Here is a 19196-nt window from a genome sequence, read left to right on the forward strand (position 1 = left end):
TCAAATTTACGCATCAACCACTAATGCCAAAGATTTTTACCAATTTCTGTAGTCTGAAATTATTCAAACATGCAATCAAGATGCATTTATAATTACTGGTGATTTGGAATGCAAAAGCTGAAAACAAAGAAGTATCAGTAGTTGGAAAATAAGGCCTTGGTGACAGAAATGACACTGGAGATCGCATGATAGAATTTTGCAAGACCAACAAACTGTTATTGGAAATACCTTTTGTCAATAACATAAACAGCAACTATACATGTGGAGCTCACTAGATGGAATACACAGGAATCAAATCCAATATATCTTTGGAAAGAGACGATGGAGAAGGTAATATCAGTCAGAACAAGACCAGGGCCAGTTGCAGAACAGACCATCAATTGCTCATATGCAAGTTGAAGCTGAAGCTAAAGAAAATTAAAACAAGTCCACAAGAACCAAAATATGACCTTGAGTACATCCCCCCTGAATTTGGAGACCATCTCAAGAATAGGCTTGACACATTGAACAATAATGTCTGAAGACCAGATGACTAGTGGCATGACATCAAGGACATCATACATGAAAAAAGCAAAAGGTCATTAAAAAGACAGGAAAGAAAGAAAAGACCAAAATGAATATCAGAAGAGACGCTGAAACTTGCTCTTGAATGTAGAGTAGCTAAAGAGAACAGAAGATTTCAAATGGAAGCTCAAGGAGACAAAGTATTATAATGCAATGTGTAAAGACCTGGAGTTAGAAAACCAAAAGGATATTTCTCAAGCTGAAAGAACTGAGGAAAAAATTCAAGTTTTGAGTTGCAATCTTGAAGCATTCTATGAGCAAAATATTGAATGACACAGGAAGCATCAAAAGAAGATGGAAGGAATACACAGTCACTGTGCCAAAAATAATTGGTAGCTGTTCACCCATTTCAGGAGGAAGCATATAATCAATAACTGATGGTAATGAAGGAAGAAGTCCAAGCTGTACTGAAGACACTGGCAAGACACAAAATTCCAAGGAATTGATGGAATTCCAACTGAGATGTTTCAATAAACGGATGTAACATTGGAAGTGCTCACACGTTGACGCCAAGAAATTTGGAAGACAGATACCTGGCCAACTGACTGGAAGATACCCACATTTGTGCCCATTCCAAAGGAAGACTATCAAACAGAATGAACAAATCTGTCTTGGAAGAAATACAGACAGAATGCTCCTTAGAAGCAAGGATGGAGAGACCTCATCTCACATACTTTGACATGTTTTCAGAAAGGAACAGTCCGTCCCTGGAGAAGGACCTCATGCTTGTAAAGTAGACGGTCAGTGAAAAAGAGAAAGACCCTCAACGAAATGGATTGACACAGTGGCTGCAACAATATGCTCAAACATAATGACTGTGAGGATGGCACAGGACCAGGCCATGTTTTGTTCTGTTGTACTTTGGGTCTCTATGAGTCAGAACTGACTCCACGGCACCTAACAATCTTTATGGAAGTAGACTGCCACATCTTTCTCCTGATGGGAGATTAGCAAACACAAAATATCAGTGTAAAGCAAAGAAACAGAGGACACGATCGAAATTTCTGTGACAGCTGAAGCTAATATACATTAATTACCCATTATCAAGTTATTAATAATATTTTTATAATATTAGTTTTCTGATTTAAATCACTTTAACATTTTGCATAAAAGGCAAAAATATTGCAATTGCCATGTAGGGAAAAACTGGAATGAGAAAGGCTGTAGAAAGCATAGGTTTGGGAAAAAGGTTAGGAATTTGGTTTTAGATGTGTTAAGGTTGAGATGCATGAAAATGTCAACTAGGCAATTAGGTATACAAATATGTAATTGAGAGGAGAAGTCAGGGCTGGAGATTTATATCTGAGAGTCATTATTGTATAAATGGTGTTGAAAACCATGAAAGTAAATTAAATCACTAGAAGAGATTGTGAGAGCAGTAGAAAAATTCCAACATTGCTTTTCTTAGTCTAGAAAGACTTTTTAGAATTATTTCTATCAACATTTCTTTAATATTGGTCTAAGAATGAGGTGCTGAGAATTCATGAAATGAGAAAGAATGTCATTTGTAAATATATTAGTTTTTAATAAATTTTATGAGGTCGGGGTAGGAAGGATATATCAATTTAGTAGATATTGTCCCAAAATAACCCAGTACAAAAATTTAACCAAAAAAGAGGAAAAATTTCTAATAAATAAGTCTCTAAATGGAGTTTCCCTCTTCTTTATTCCCCAAATCTCCTTTTTCTCTTTCTCCTTTACCCTTCTACTCCATTCATCAAAAGCTCCTCATCTCCTAACATTAGAACTCAATTTTTGCCTGGCATTGAGTTCTCTGGGATAAACAAAAAGGGAAAGAGAAATGCTAATTAAAATGGTTCTAAAAAGCCTTTCTGAAAAGGGAGAAAAGAGGCATTGAATTTTTTCCATTCATTTTTCACTGCTTTGCATATATTAGCACTTAATCACACACACACACACACACACACACACACACACATTATCCTCCACACCCCTGCCAGGGACTTTTGAATCTGATCCTGTAACTCTTCCATTTAAACTTCTCCAGTGTCATTCATTATGTAAAGAAAATAAAAGCTAAATTTCTTTTTTTTATTAGTTTTGTTCAGGTTTTTTAACATAAAAGAAATAAATTCTTTATGTACTCTTCTGTAACTTTGTTTGCTTGCTTTACTTCACATTATTTCTTGAAGATTTTTTTATGTCCATACTTTCCTGATTAGCATTGCACAACATGGACATACTTATACTGGTGTGCAAAGAGAATTCCATTATTTCTAACAGCTAAAAAGCAAGTAAAAGAAACCAACTTAAAATACCCGTGAGTGGAGAAAATGTTTATATCTATACTACGGTGTTTAATAAGCATGATATACAAAACCTTTCATGCTCTGGACCCTGCAACTTGTCTAACATTAAATCAGTCTTTTGCGACAGATTTGCCCAATGCAATATGTTCTTTGATTTCTTGACTGCTGCTTCCATGGGCATTGATTGTTGATCCAAGAAGAAGAAATAACTGACAACTTCAATTTCTTCTCCATTTCTTATGATGTTGCTTTTTGGTCCAGTTGAGAGGATTTTGAGAGGAAGGCTATGATCTTTTACCTTCATCAGTAAGGGCTTTAAGTTGTCTTCATTTTTGACAAGCAAGGTTGTATCATCTGTATATCGCAGGTTGTTAATGAGCCTTCTTCCAATCCTGATGCTGCATTCTTCTTCATACACTCTGACTTCTCGGATTGTTTGTTCAGCATATGTATTGAATAAATAAGGTGAAAGGACACAACCCTGCTGCACACCTTTTCCAGTTTTGAACCATGCAATATCCCCTTTTTCTGTTTGAACGACTTGATCTATGTACAGATTCCACATGAGCACAATTTGTGCTCTGGAATTCCTATTTTTTATAATGTTATCCATAATTTATTGATTTACATAGTCGAATGCCATAGTGGTATTCTTATGGAAGAAAAGAGACAGAGAGAGATAGAGGAAAGATAGACATGTGAAGGTGCATCTACAACACCAAGACACATCTGAGGCTAACAGAAACTGAGAGAGACAAGAAATAATCTTCCCCAGAGTCTTTGGGGAGAACATGGCCCTGCCAACAACCTGAATTCAAACAATTAGCCTCCAAAATGGTGAGACAATAGAATTCTGTTGTTTAAAGCCACCCACCTTGTGGTACGTTGTTATGGTAGCCCTAAGAAATTAATACAGACCATAAACATACATTTGAAAAGGTTTTATTACCATTTATTAGACCTAGAGTCATAGCAGTATGATAGAAACAAGCCATCAAGAAGACAATATCAACCTAGGCGGCAATGCTGGAATTTCTGTACAAGAAAGGTTAGGGGCAGTTAGCGGCTTCATTTACCTCTTTGACCTTTTTGTACATTTTATGCTTGCTTGTTTGGGCTAGTTCAGAGGGTAGACAGCACAGATTGAAGATGAGTGGTGGAGAGGTAATGTATCAGTAAGCCACTCCCCAGATATTGCTTCTACTAAGTAAAACTAAAGAACAAACGAATCTTCACTTGTTTTCTCCTCTATACCAAGAAAGTACAAAATAAGACTAGGAATTTTCTCTAACTTTAAAAGCACTTTTAACTATAAACTTATCTGGTTTATTTGTTTACTTGTTTATCGTCTGCTTCCATATGTTAGAATACAAACCCATGAAAGCAGGCACTTTGTCTAGTTCACTCAGGATCCCAGCACCTAAGATGAATACTAGGAATCCAATAAACATTTTAAGAATGAAGGCCAATATATTATTATTATTATTACACACAGAAAATCTTATTTTCTTTTTGTTTAATATATTTCAGTATTCCTTTATCACTTACTTTTACTTTAAGTGTACTGTAAGTTTATTTTAGTAAACTCAATTTTTACTAACAATTGATCTTAAAACTTTTAATCCTTTCTTTTATAGTTTAAAAAAATGCTTTAATAAGAAACTCAAAGATACACTTGTTATTAAAATAAGGCCTTTTTACAAATACAGTTATCAAGGCTTCTTACAGTAAGCAGAAAACATTTCACTTACATAAAATTCTTCTCAATTAGCTGCAAATCACCTTCTGGTTGACATTTGCCATGCAATGGACATTCTTTCAGAATCATAATTTTACTCACATATTGGTTCATATGAACTGTTTTAACTCCCACAGAGTCTATCTGATGACTTTTAATTACCAAAAGAGCTTTATATTTAAATATTAACATTAAGAATTAAACCGCCCCCCCAAATCTCCTAGGAAATGTATAATTAAGGAAAAAAAATTCATTATTTCTTGCTGCTAACTCAAACATAAGTTTGAGTTATCTGAAAATAAACCAAACCAATTATGAAAATATTATAATGGTAGAAGAGACAAGACACAAGAAATAATTAAACTTTCTAATTAACAATATTTTCATTTTAATAGATTTATATAGAACTAATATGACTGCAACAAAACATTATGCCTTTACTATTTCTTAGTGTTTACTGTTGTTTTAACAGGTTAGGTCTAAGAGAAGAACCTGTAATGCATGAAATTTTGCAACTCATGTGGTTACTTGGTCAGTAATTTATAAATGTGAGGCTATTAATTAATGGCAGGGTGGTAAAATCCAAAACAGAAAGGTGCAGTCTTACTGGCATGAGGATTCACAGAACACAATTCCACAGAGCGATGAGAGAGCTGCTGAAAAGTAAGGGCGGAAACCCCAAAGTAAAAAGCCATAAAAAGAAAATTCTCAAACCTTTATTTAGAAAAATCCATGAATCTGTATTCAGATAAATAAATAAGAAAAATAGAACTCTTTCTTATGTGGAATGCCAAATAATAAACATAGACGGAATGATGAAATTAGAACATCGTCAATGGATGCCAAAACTGAGAGTAAAGCTTTTATGAAGAACGGGATATTTACATGATGTCAAATAGCTCACTAAAAGTTACTTACTGATTAAAAAAAGAAAAGTACAAGTAAGCAATATGACAGATATCAGTTTAACCAAGTGATCAAATTTAACATTACCTAAAAAAAAAAAAACTTTTTTTTTTTATAAACAATAAACAAGTTAATATCACCAACAAACCAATATCATATGCCTCCTGATACGATGCACTTAAAAAGACATGTTACTTCAGTGGCAATCTTGCAATGTATGCATAACATGAATCTAATCCTGAGGAAAAAGCAGGAAAAAAAAAAAAGTTAGATGCATTCTATAAAAAACTGTCATGGACCCTTTAAAATGCCAAGGCCAAGAAAAAGAAAGGCTGAGGAACTAGTCCATATTAAAGGAGAGTCTTGAACAAGACAAGACACTAAAAGCAATGTGTAATTCTGACTGACGGGAAAATAGCTCCACAAGATACTACCAGGACAATAGATGAAATATGTATATTAACTGTTAATTAAACAATAGTACTGTATCAATGCTAAATTTCTTGATTTTGACAATAGTGGCTATGTAAGAAAACACCCTTGTTCTTAGAAAATACAAAGGGGAATAATTCCTCCAATTACTCTGAAATAGCAAATCAAAATTTTAAAATTTTTGCTTCGGACTTCCACTTCTGGCCAAGGTAGAGTAACGGGGGCCTAATTTACTCTCCTTCCTGAAACAATTTTTTAAATGAACATAATATATGGAACATCAACTTTAAAGATGCTAGACATTGGGAAACAAACGACAGTGGTTCCTGAGAAATGGAAAGCAAACAAAGTGAGCCCTATGACTACCCCAGCCTGCTACCTTGAGAATTCCCAGGACACAGCACAAGGTGGAGAAAGCCAGGTGGACTTTCTGAATTGAAGAGACAGAGCTGAAAATATGGGAGACCAAGTCAGCTACAGTCCACATAACAGGGTACAGGAGAAGTGAAAGCTACACAAGGAGAGAACACCGGAGATCTGCAGACTGTCCCCTTGAGCATTCAGCTTAGTGCTGATCAGCATAAGGGTGTAAGGAAAGTACCTGATGCCAGGGAAAGAGCCACCAAAGAGGATTAGAGATAACAGTGCCCAGTGCTCACACAGGGGCTGGATACAGGGCCTGTCCCCACCAAACCAACTGGAAAACCTCAAGATTCATGGGGTATCAGGTAGAATATACAAAAGGGTCTTGTTTCAGTAGTGGAGAATAATTAGCCCTAGACTGAGCACTGTTCGTACTCCATATAACAAATCTTTAAAACAAGATGCAAAAGAATCAACCTGCATCCAAGGAACTTAACTGCAGTTCAGAGCAAACTCAAAAATACTTGTAGGAATACAAACATACACAGCACTCAACAAGGCAAAAATAACACAATGTCTGGCATCCAATCAAGGACTATCTGGCATGCAAAGAAGCAGGAGAATACAATACATAATAGAAAATAAAGTCATCAAAACTGACCCTGAACTGACACACATATTAAATTAGCAGACAGGGTATTTAAAATAGTTTTTATATTTTCCAAAGATTAAGTGGAGACATGGAAGATTATATGTATATAATGTTTTTTATGTATATTTTTTATATGTATATATAATATATGTATATATATGTATATGTGTGTGCATGTTTGTGTGTGTTCATACCCAAATTAAATTACTAGAGGTGAAAAAAAATCACACTGCATGAAATGTAAATTAGATGCAACTGATGATAGACACTGCAGAAAAAAAAAAAGACTAGTGAACTTGAAGAAATAGTAATAGAAACTATGGAAACTAAAACACCAGGTGAAAAGAGAATTTAAAATGATAAAAAGAGCATCAGTGAGCTGTGGGATAACTTCAAGTGGATAATTGCAATCACCAAAAGAAGAGAAAGGGGCAAAAACAAAAATGTATTTGAGGAAAAAATAGCCAACAAACAAACTGATAAATATCAGATCTACGGTGCTCAAAAAAACCCAAGCATAAAGAAAATTACTCCAACACACATCATAATCAAATCGTTCAAACCCGTTTAAAGATACAGAAGATTTAAACACTGTAATTACCCAACTTAACCTATTGATGTTTATAGAACATCCATGCAAAAAGAGCAGAATACACATTATTTTCAAGTGCACATGGAACACTTACCAAGAAAGACAATTTTCTGGGCCATAAAACAATTCTCAGTAAATTGAAAAGCATTCAAGTCATAAAAGTATATTCACTGACCATGATGGAATTAAATTAGAAATCAGTAAATAAATGATTCCTAGAAAATATCCAGAGTTGGAACTAAACAACACAATTAAAATAGCCCCTGGGCCAAAAAAGAAATAATCAAAAGGGAAATTAGAAATGTTTAACTGAATGAAACTGAAAACACAACATACCCAAATTTGTGGCATCCCTGTAAAGATGTATTTAAGGAGAAATTTTCTAACATTAAAAACCCATACTAGAAATCAATAACCACAACTGCCACCATAAGAAATAACAAAAAGAGAAAATTAAATCAAAAGTAAGCAAAAGAACGAAAACAGTAATAATTGTAGCAGAACTCAGTGAAATAGAGAACAGAAAAACAATAGAGAAAATCACTGAAAATAAACTTGAGAAGATTATTAAAACCACTAGCCAGCATGATCAGGAAAAAGAGAGAGAAGACAAATATCACCAATATCAGGAAGAGAGAGATGTGACATCACTATAGATTCTACAGATACTAAGAGGATAATAAGGGGCTATTATGAACAGCTATAAAAATAAACTCTACAATTCAGATGAAATAAATACATCCCTTTAAATATTCAAACTACAAAAGCTCACTGAACAAGAAAACCTAAATAGCCTAATTTGAATTGGTAGTGAAAAACCTTACGAAAAAAAAAACAAAAACACAAACTCCAGGTCCGGATGACTTCACTTATGAATTCTACAAACTTTTAAGGAAGAAATATAATTCTATACAAACTCTTACAGAAATTTAAAAAGGAGAAAATACTCTCCAACTCCTCCTATGAAGTCAGCACTACCCTAATATCAAAGCCAGACCAGAAAAAATATATATATATACAGTCCAATATACCTAATAAATGCAGATGCAAAAACTATAAATTAAATTTTAGAAGAGCATATCTAATAATATATTAAAAGCATAATATATCATGACCAAATTGGGTTTATCCCAGAAATACAAGGTTAGTTTAACATTGCAAACCAATCAATGTAATTCACTGTATTAACAAACTGTAAAAGATCATCTCAAAAGATGCAGAAAACATCTGAGAAAATCTAACAACCACTCCTGATAAAAACTCTCAGCAAACTAGGTATAGAAGGGGACTATCAAAACCTGGTAAAAGTCATCCACAGAAAATCTACAACTAACATAACATTTAATGGAGAAAGCCTAAATGCTTTCTTGTTAAGACAAGGAAAAAGACAAGATGTCTGCTCTCATTACTTCTCATCAACATTGTATTGGAGTTTCAAGCCAGTGCAATAAGGTAAGAAAAAGAAATAAAAGTTATTCATGATCAAAAGAAAGAAGTAATACTGCCTTTATTCTCAGACAGTATTACATAGATTATCTCAGATCATTTATGTAGAAAATTCAATGGAACCTACAATTGCTACTAAAACTAATAAAGGAACTTAGCAAGGTTAAACAATGTAAGATCAATATACAAAATTCAATTGTATTAGTATATACTGGTGATGAATAATTAAAAAATAAAATTTTAAAAACAATAACAAAAAAACATGAAATATTTAGGAATAAGTATGAAAACCACAAAACACTATTGGGAGAAATAATGACCTAAATAAATGAAGAGATATACCCTGTTTACAGGTAGGAAGGCTCAGTACTGTTAAAATATCGATTTTCTAGGACCAGCTCACATTCAAGAAGTGGACATTATACAAGATCATGAATTCTAGGAGGCAGAGATCATTGGTGGCCAAATTAGAAGTCTGCCAACCATAAAAACCAAAAAAACCACTGTAGACAAGTCGATTTCGATTCATAATGACTCTATAGGACAGAGTAGAACTGCCCCATAGGGTTTCCAAGGCTGTCAATCTTTATGGAAGCAGACTGCCACATCTTTCTTCCCTATAATTCCTCTAAAAGGACTCTGGAGCCAGACTGTCTGGGCTAAATCCTATAAATTACCCTATGACCTTGCTGATCATATAACTTCCCTGCGCCTCAGTTTCTTTTTCTATAAAATGGAGATAATAACATTGCCTATCTTATGCAGTTACTGTGAGATATAAATTAGGTATAAATGTGAGATATAAATGAGTATTTGTAATGCACTTAAGTGTCTGGCACATAATAAGCACTTGATTATAAATATACAAATATATCCATAAAATCAATATAAATACAAGACTTACTATTCCTTAAAGCTAACCGCCTATTCCAACACATCCTTCTTTGATTTAACTATTTAATAATTCCTATAAAAAAATTTATTTTTTTGCTACAAATGAAGCACTGTTTTAGCCACAGTGTGTACAAAGATAATTCATTAAATTACAAGAATTTGGGCAATTTCAGGCACTGAGGAAAAAAGAGCTTCCTAATTCCATTTTTAGTTGAAGTTCAAAAAACATAGTAATGGATGGGATGACCGGCATTCTGTTTTGTTTGGTCCTAGTTTGTGCATGTTATCAGGCATAATCGTTGACGGCACCCTCTTTCACTCTTACAAGTGTCCCAGTTTGCATTAAAAATTATATGGTCACTCCAGTTTGTCATAGTTCTAGACTGGAATGGAAACTGAATCTAGATAAACAGTTTTGAGTAATAAACCAACACATCAGGGATGAAAGGAAAGGGAACTAAAGAAGGAAGAGGAGGGGTATGGGTGGTAGGGTTGGGTAGAAATGGTAGGACCAGAGTGGTAAGAAAATAATAAATGCTTGAAAATGCCCAAATACTAAAATAAATTCATCCACAATCTGAATCCAAGCTTCCTCTGCTGCCTATAAACCTAGCATATTCTTAAACCTTAGTACTAGGTTATAAAATATTTAATGGCATTTCCTTAAGGATTAGAAGAACTCTACAAATGAATACTGAATAACTGTTAATGTACCACATTTAATTTCCCTTTCCTCTATCTGTTCCAATAAATCACTGTAAATGCAATATATAATCCTGATATTCTTTTAAAAAATAGTGAAAATTGTTTAAATCCATATGTTATAGGGGATATTTTAGCAAAAAAACATTTTTTATAGTAGTTTTTAAACTCCCACCTGAAAATATTAGTTGGCTTTGGAAATTCTAATACTTTTATAATTCAGCAGCATCAAAGCAAACAGCCATGACCCCTTAAGAGGATAAATATAACCATTTTAATTAAAGACTTTAAATTATTTGATTTGGTGTGCAATTTTTGCATCTGTATTTTGAGAAATATTTATATGTCCTGTGGTTTTACTAATGAAAAGTTTTAAAAGGAACACAATTATTGCAGAATAGCCTATTTAATTAACAGAGGCAGTCTTCAAAATTCTGAATTTTCAAGAACTTAGGCCAATAAAAAGAAATGTACTGATACATACTACAATATGGATAAACCTTGAAAATATTATGTTCAGTGAAAGAAGCCAGTCATGAAAGACCATATACTGCATGATTCCATTTCTATGGGATGTTTAGAATATGCAAATCTATAGAAACAGAAAGCAGATTAGTGGTTGCCTAGGGCTGAAGGGAGTTGGGGAGAGGACGGATGACTGCTACAAGATACTCAGTTTCCTTTGGGAGTGATGAAAATATTCAAAAACTGTGTTGATGGTTACACAGCCATGAATATACTAATAATCACTGAATTATACAAGTTAAATGGGTGAATTACACATGGTATGGTGTGTGCATTGTATCTCAATAAAGCTGTTACAAAAAAAAAGAACTTAGGCTATATTTCCTATTCTAAATATGCAAATTGTTATATATTAATATCTTAAAGCTGGAAAACATAATTCCAATACTTTATAGGAGAGAATGCCAAGAAATGTATGCATTAATCTGTTCATGCTAATTGTTAAACACTGATGCAAGTATACCCAATGTCACTAAATTCTTACTGAATTTCTGACTATAAATGGATTTCTTGAATATTTTGCCACGGGGAAATTCAGAAATTGGTTTGACTTTAAATTTGCAGTAGATATTTCCTGATTTCATGTAGAAATAAAAATAACTTAAATAATATGTTAAATTGCAGGGTTTTAGTCCTAAATAGGTATTAATTTGCATTTTGTCAATACAAAGCTTAATAAAGATTACCTGAAAGTTTTATAGCAAGGGAATTTTTTTAAGTGTATACTTACAGTCCTATTCTACCTTCTTAAATTCTGTTTTTCAAGTTTCAGGTACAGTCCAAATATTAATTATTTTTTCCCCTGAGTAGTTATATAGTATCATATTCGACTAGTTTAAAAAAGTTACTAAACATCAATCCGATTTAGTCAATTCCAACTCGTGGTGACCCTATGTAGGATTGTGATTGATAGGCTTTTCCATGGCTGATCTTTCAGAAGTAGATCACCAGGCCTTTCTCCCAAGGTGCCTCTAGACGGACTTGATTGCCAACCTTTCAGTTAGCAGCCTAGCTCTTAACCATTGTACCACCAAGGGTCTCCATAAAAGAACATCAGTAATTGTTAAATAATTCCACTAGATCTAGTCTATGGAAGGAATCAATTTAAGTTACTATTACTGATATCTTGACTAAAAACAGATTAAAAGAATAAAAGATTTGTCATTTCACCATTAATATTTATTTCATATTGACATATTTCTACAAATTTATACATTATAGCACTAACTTTGTCCTTCAGAGGTAAGATGTCTGGTAGTTCGTATGCCACGGAGAAGTGATTATATAACATTTTAGAAAGTGGCATGAAGCTGGTCTTTTGGTATAGTACAATGTAAGATTTGATAAAACTTGGTGGTGGATAACTAATGTTCATTATTTTATAATACACACACACATATGTACATATAAAATAAATATATACATAAATAAAACTATATATGTATATATATAAATAATTTTTTAAAGAGTCTCTTCATTCACTATGGGAAGATAACATTTCAAATTTTTATGCTTTTTTTAAAAGTAACATTATTACCTAAATGATACAATTCCAAATGATTTCTGATTAAAACATTTAAATCCGTAGGACAAAATTTGGCCTTTTGGAGATAAACATACCCATCAGTTTTCCTCTAGAATTCTTGATAAACTTACACATTCTGCCTAGTGAGCTGACATTTCAAGTGAACATAAACCATGATCTTACCTCTAAATGGTGGGGTCATAACCCTGAACGTTTATATGAAGCATTTTCAACATTAATATAAAATCAGCTGTAGTCATTATGAGTCGGAATCGACTCAATGACAGCAGGTTTGGTTTTGGTTTTTGGTGAAATTCTCATAATTATGTTTATTAAAAGTAGCAATATGGTTTAAATGTATGTTCAATTTCACAAATCAAACATATATATGGAATAGTCAAAAGCTGGTAACCCTAAAAAAACTGTATCTAAATATTTAGGAGCCTTGGTGGCACAGTGGTTAAGAGCTAACCAAAAGGTTGGCAGTTCAAATCCACCAGCTCCTTGGAAACCCTATGGTGCAGTTCTACACTATCCTATATGAGAAGGAAATGACTCGATGACAATGGGTTTAAATATTAAAGATGATAACCATTTCATTAGGACCACTCTTTGGTCCTAATAATTCAAAGATCAATTGCAAATTTTTAAATAGGCTAAAAGTTACTTTGAGACTTTAATGACAATTCAAAAAAAAAGTATTCTATTCTGCATGCTTATTGTTATTTTATTTTGTTTGTATTTTAAATTACCGATAAGAGGTCATAAGGCACACTTATCAGAAAATTATTTCAGCATGTTTCTAACACATCATAATTAGAAAAGAAAAATACCATTACAGCATAATATAATCAAAGAGCACAGAATCAGCTGGGTTTGAGCCCCGCTCTTTCACTTACTAGCTGAATGATCTTGGGCAAGTTACTTAACTATTTTGAACCACTTTCCTCATTTCTAACATGGCAAAAATAATAACAATGATATCTACTTCACAGAATTGTTGTTGGGAAATTAGGAAGAACATGAATCTGAATACAGTTTTGTAAAACTGGAAACCAATACATAAATTCATTGAGTTATCATCAAGCAATCATATAAAATGTACCAAATGCACCCAAGAGGTATTTTCTAACTTTCATTAAATAACAAATCCAAAATAATATGAGATATGAACTCTTTGAACTACTGCCCTATGAAATCTTGAGATCATTTCTAATACTAGTCTGGCCATTAGGAGACATGTTTAAAACTAAAATTTTATGTTTAATTCACATAAAATGTTAGAAGGAGACATGCAGAGTAGCTTACAGAAAGGCAAAGAAGAGCTCTGCAGAAGATCAGAAAAATACCTGGACTAATTCAAAGTAACAAATCAGATGGCTGAATGCTGTAGACAGTGGAAAGAAATGGTGGCTAACTAACTGCCCAGTTGTAACGTATTTCACTATGGGAATACTTATAAATGTGCACTCTTGGTATAACTTCTCTTACTTGATGAAAAGACAAAAATAAAATGCAGAATCAATAAAAAAAAAAATGTGAAGTATCAGGAGCCCACTGTGTGTTGAGTTTTTGGGGAGAGGTAGGGTTTTACAAATATAAATACAGAAACCAGTGTAAATATTTGTTGCCATATTGTTAATCATATACAATAGACATTTCCCTCTGGAAATCTCGACACCAACCACATGCACATATATTGTTATACAAAGATTTCTACATTTGTACAATTTCTAGTATTTTTAAAAATTCTTAAAGTATATTTGTGGATCATTCCAGACCACAAGACTCTAAGGAAATGCAGCATTTATCAGACTGACATGTCAACATATATGACTATAGAGCTACACAATATTGATTTTATTCAACAAGCATGTCATAAACAAAAATTTCTGGTTTATGATACCAGGTAGATAAAGCCAACTAAAGAAAGTGTAACTGTAAAAAAAAAAGAAATAAAATAAGCCCAGAAAGTTTAACTCTGAAATTCAATTAACAAGTAAATTTTTCTAAAAGCTCAATTCACATTTTCTTACTTGGTCTCAAGATTCAAATCCCATATCCAGTCAGTTCTCGTTATTCACAGTAGTTATGCTCTATAAAGTAGCCCAAGGCACTAAATTAGCAAACACTGAACCATTGCTCCTAGGGGAAATACAGAATTAGTTTCCTGCAAGCCTCTGGTCATGACATTTTCGTCAAAAAACAATACACAACCTTGATTTATGTGTGTTTCTGTTTAAAGACACATTGTTTAATACATATTGTTGACCAGAACAACTAGATGGTACCCAGCTACCACCACTTACTGCTCTGACAGGGATAACAATAGAGGGTCCCAAACAGAGCTGGAGAAAAACATAGAACAAAATTCTAACTGATGGGGGGGAAGGGGGAGCAGGGAGAAAAAAACAGACTTACTGGTTTGGCAGAGACTGGAGAAACCCTGAGAATATGGCCCCTGGACACCCTTACAGCTCAGTAATGAAGTCACTTCTGAAGTTCACCCTTCAGCCAAAGATTAGGCAGGCCCATAAAACAAAACAAGACTAAATGGGCACACCAACCAAGTGGCAAGGACAAGAAGACAAGAGGGGACAGGAAAGCTGATAATGGGGAACCCTAGGTCAAGGAGGGGAAAATGTTGATATATCCTGGTGTTGGCAACCAATGTCACAAAACAATATGTGTATTAATCATTTAATGAAAAACTAGTTTGCTCTGTAAACCTTCATCTAAAACTCAATAAAAAAATTAAAATATATATATATGTGTGTATATATATTAAGAGAAACATAGTTGATTCATTAACGCTGAACTCATGGTCAACAGGACTAAAACTCATGCCTGAACAAAGCTTATCTAACTAACTCACGAATTTTCTTCCTAAGGCACATCACAGCCTTATTGTGCTTAGGAATGCTAGGAAGCACTTCAGCACTATGCTGAACAAAACTAAAAACACAAAAACGTGCTGCACTAAATAGAGAGCAAAAAGGACACTCATTTACAATATGAGAGCCGAAAAAGAAGGCAGAGTGTTTGTTGCCTTGTTCAACTTCAACTAAGAACTTGCATGTCAGGTGACTCATTTTTTGACACTCTACATATGTTCACAAATAATCATGAAAGTGCCACAAGTATTGATTTTGGGGTTACAAACTAATTTTAGGAAATAGATGAATTTGCCAATATAGAATCAACAAATAATGAGAACGGACTATACTTTACACTTTCTCCACAGAGATTAGTGCAGCATCAACGAGCCCACCACAGTGACAAAAAAAAAAAAAAACCCAGTGCCGTCGAGTCAATCGATCCCGACTCATAGTGACCCTATAGGACAGAGTAGAACTGTGAAGTATATGTTAAATACGGCCTTACAAATTAAAAAAAAAAAATCAAGAAAACAAAAGGTATTATTTCATTTAGCCAAGAGAGAAAAATGCTTCTATTTTCCTTATTGTTTATTTGTTGTTTTATTTTGCTTCTATTTTAAAATGGTGATAAAAGGTCAAAAGGCATACTTATCTAAAAATGATTTAAGCATAATCTTTCTAACTAACCACAATTAGAGAAGAAAAATACTAAAACAGCATAGTATAACCAAAGAGTACAGGATCAGCTGGGTTTGAGCCTTGTTTTTTGACTTGTTAGCTGAATGATCGTGAGCAAGTTACTTAACTATTTTGAACCAGTTTCCTCATTTCTAACATGTGAAAATAATAAAAATATCTACTTCACAGAGTTGTTGGGAAGTTAGGAAGAAAACAGATCTGAATACAGTTTTGTAAAACTGGAAAGCAATATATAAATTCATTGCATTATAATTGAGTAATCATAATTTTGCTTGAGAGATAAGCTGTCCAACATATAAACCAAATCAAACCAAATCTGCTACTCTCAAGTCGATTCCAACTGAGAGCGACCCTATAGGACAGAGTAGAACTGCCCCATAGAGATTCCAAGGTTGTAAACCTTTCTCCAGTGGGTTCCAACAGCCGACCTTTTAGTTAGCAGTTGAGTGCTTTAGCCACTGTGCCACCAGGGTTCCTTTTGTCTAACATATAGCATAATATATTTGTTTCTTTCTATTTATACATCATAGTTAAAACATTTTTTTAATTAAACAAACACCTATTTAAGTAAATTGTGTAACTGCTAATCCCTTCCTCCTTTTTAATAAGATTTAACGTAACTTAGGAGTAAAAATAGTTAATATATTTTACAGCCAGGAGTAATAACTCTTATTTGTATTTTTTAAATATATTTTCCCATACTTTTAATTATGTTTTTAGTATTTTGTTCAATTAACAAATTGCATACATGCTTCCAATTAAATCTCATAAATAGACCTTATCAATAGATGTAAAGATATTTATTAAATTTCTAAGTCTTAATCTCTTTTTTCTTATTTGGTAAACACAGTAATGGTGTAACACATTCTTTCTCAGTGGTGAATAATAAATTATCATTCTGCTTTTTCTACACTCATTACCTGAATGAGGCTTTAGAGACAGCCAAATATAGTTACAATATAGAACAAACACAACAAACAAAGGAAAAATACTTGCAACAAACCATACCTAGTAATAAGAACTGCATTATCGTGGTGGGCAATCCCATTTTCTGGAATGGTGTTTCCATCATTTTGGTGGGAGAGAATGGATTTCTGCCATTTACAGAAGCTATCGAGGGACTTGTCTGCATGGTGGTTTATCTCCAAGTTTGGCTGCAATACAACATGCATACCAGAAATGTTCCAAACAAATTACTAAGGTCAGTTGTTAAAACTTTTGAAGACTAAAATGGGACTATAATTAGAAGCAGTAGTTTCTAGGAATAATCTCTTGCCAATTTTTATCTCTGTAAAATCTGACCTAGAGTTCATTTAGTGTATTATTGAACAGACATTCTTTCCAGTTCCAGCTGTAATAATGAAGCTATATGTGAGATTATCGGCATACGAAACCAACCAAAACCAGTATTATAGTTTGCAATGCAAATGTTTGTCCTTATACTGAAATACATAAATAGCTAATATACATAGCTTTTACATAGTATATTTTTATAAACTATTTATATCTTGCTTAAAATATTGAATGCATAGAGTTGAAAATCAGTCTTGATTAAAACTTCCTAGAAGGATCAATAATAAAATATATTCTTTTATAATACATAATTCTACAACCTATATGTTAAGAATATTAGATTAAGAAATGAACTCATTCTTACCTGATCTTCTGTGAGGACAATTAAGCGGACCACTATAATATTCACAACGTTTCCTAGGCTGGAATCACGGTAAAGTTTGGCAACCTGACCTCCAGAAAATAAGAAAAGACACAAAGTCAGACAAAAATCATAAAATGAAAGTTTGATTTTTTTTTTAAAGAGTAGTAATATTTTTTTTTTTTTAGTAAATTTAACCAGCGTGCATATCAGTTAGAAACCTACCCTCAAAACATCTTGGTATAAAGTTTTGTTAGACAAGTCAGCCTCAAGAAATATTTTCTCCTAGAAGTAAACTACAGTATAGTAATTTAGGAGGTGAGCTGATGTTTCAAGATAATAAAAACTCCTTAAACAAGAATTAACCCAACCCACTCAAAAACTCTAATCTGAAAATGGATAGCAAGGTCGCCTTTAAATTTATTTTCTATAGAACTGAAACATTAATAGATCAGTTATTTCTCATTTTAGACTAGCAAATTCTTAAAATCATTATACAAAGTTGATTCTCGTTATTCTGGGCAGTTATGTTCTAAAGAGTCACTATGAACACTGAGTTAGCAAATACCAAACCAGCCTTAGTGAGTCTCACCAGAGAATGCACCCATTGAGCAACTCAAGTATTTCACAGTTCTGCACATATGCAGGTCTGTAAATGACCCCCAAAAGACTCCCAGTATTGATTTTAGGGTTACAAATAAATTTTTGCAAAAAGGTAAATTTGTAAATACAGAATCTGGGAAAAATGAGGATCGACCATCTTCCGCAATAAAAATCCATGACATTAATAAATAACCACAACAAATTATTAAGTACAATATTACATAGAGGGATCAAACTTACAATATTCATTACACTCAAAATGTAATGTTCAATGTCTTTCCGGCCATGATAGCCCACCATCATTTTGTCTGCCACAACCAATGTCTCCACAAACCGCTCAATGCTTACTGATCTCTTCTGTCTGTGGTGGATATATGTGTCATTAATTGGTAGTGAAGAAGTAAAAGTAGACGTATTATTCAGCCACCAAGGTCTGCCATTTCTTGTGAGATCTACAATAAAAACAAGCAATTCAGATGTGTTCACTAATTATGCTTATTTATTTATAGATCTTTCATGTAGATGTGCTTCTCATTGTCTTTTAACATACTAAGATTTTTCAAAGTAAAGGAAGGGGAAGTGATAATGCAGTAGTGAAAATATTAAGCTCTTTTTAAAATTTTCAAAATAATCATACTATCTGAAATCGTATTAAACAGTAATGTTCAACTACTCAAGGAAACAAACAAAATAAATCTAAGAGACTAATAAATTTTCAAATAATACTCCATATTACAGTGAGCAATTGTATC

At 33.2% G+C, this 19196-nt stretch overlaps 1 protein-coding gene across 1 annotated transcript in view; it reads right to left on the bottom strand.

Annotated features, from left to right (window-relative positions):
• Positions 1-19196, bottom strand: part of ADAMTS6 (ADAM metallopeptidase with thrombospondin type 1 motif 6) — a 285964-nt gene that overhangs the window by 241266 nt on the left and 25502 nt on the right. Inside the window, exons 5-7 of the mRNA XM_003408062.4 lie at positions 18685-18896; positions 17845-17928; positions 17196-17341 (exon numbers count right to left, since the gene is read on the bottom strand). Coding sequence (XP_003408110.1) covers positions 17196-17341; positions 17845-17928; positions 18685-18896 — 442 coding nt within the window. The remainder of the gene's footprint in view (positions 1-17195; positions 17342-17844; positions 17929-18684; positions 18897-19196) is intronic.

The sequence above is a fragment of the Loxodonta africana genome, chromosome 2 (genome assembly GCF_030014295.1).
Source record: "Loxodonta africana isolate mLoxAfr1 chromosome 2, mLoxAfr1.hap2, whole genome shotgun sequence".
NCBI classification, from domain to species: Eukaryota; Metazoa; Chordata; class Mammalia; order Proboscidea; family Elephantidae; genus Loxodonta; species Loxodonta africana.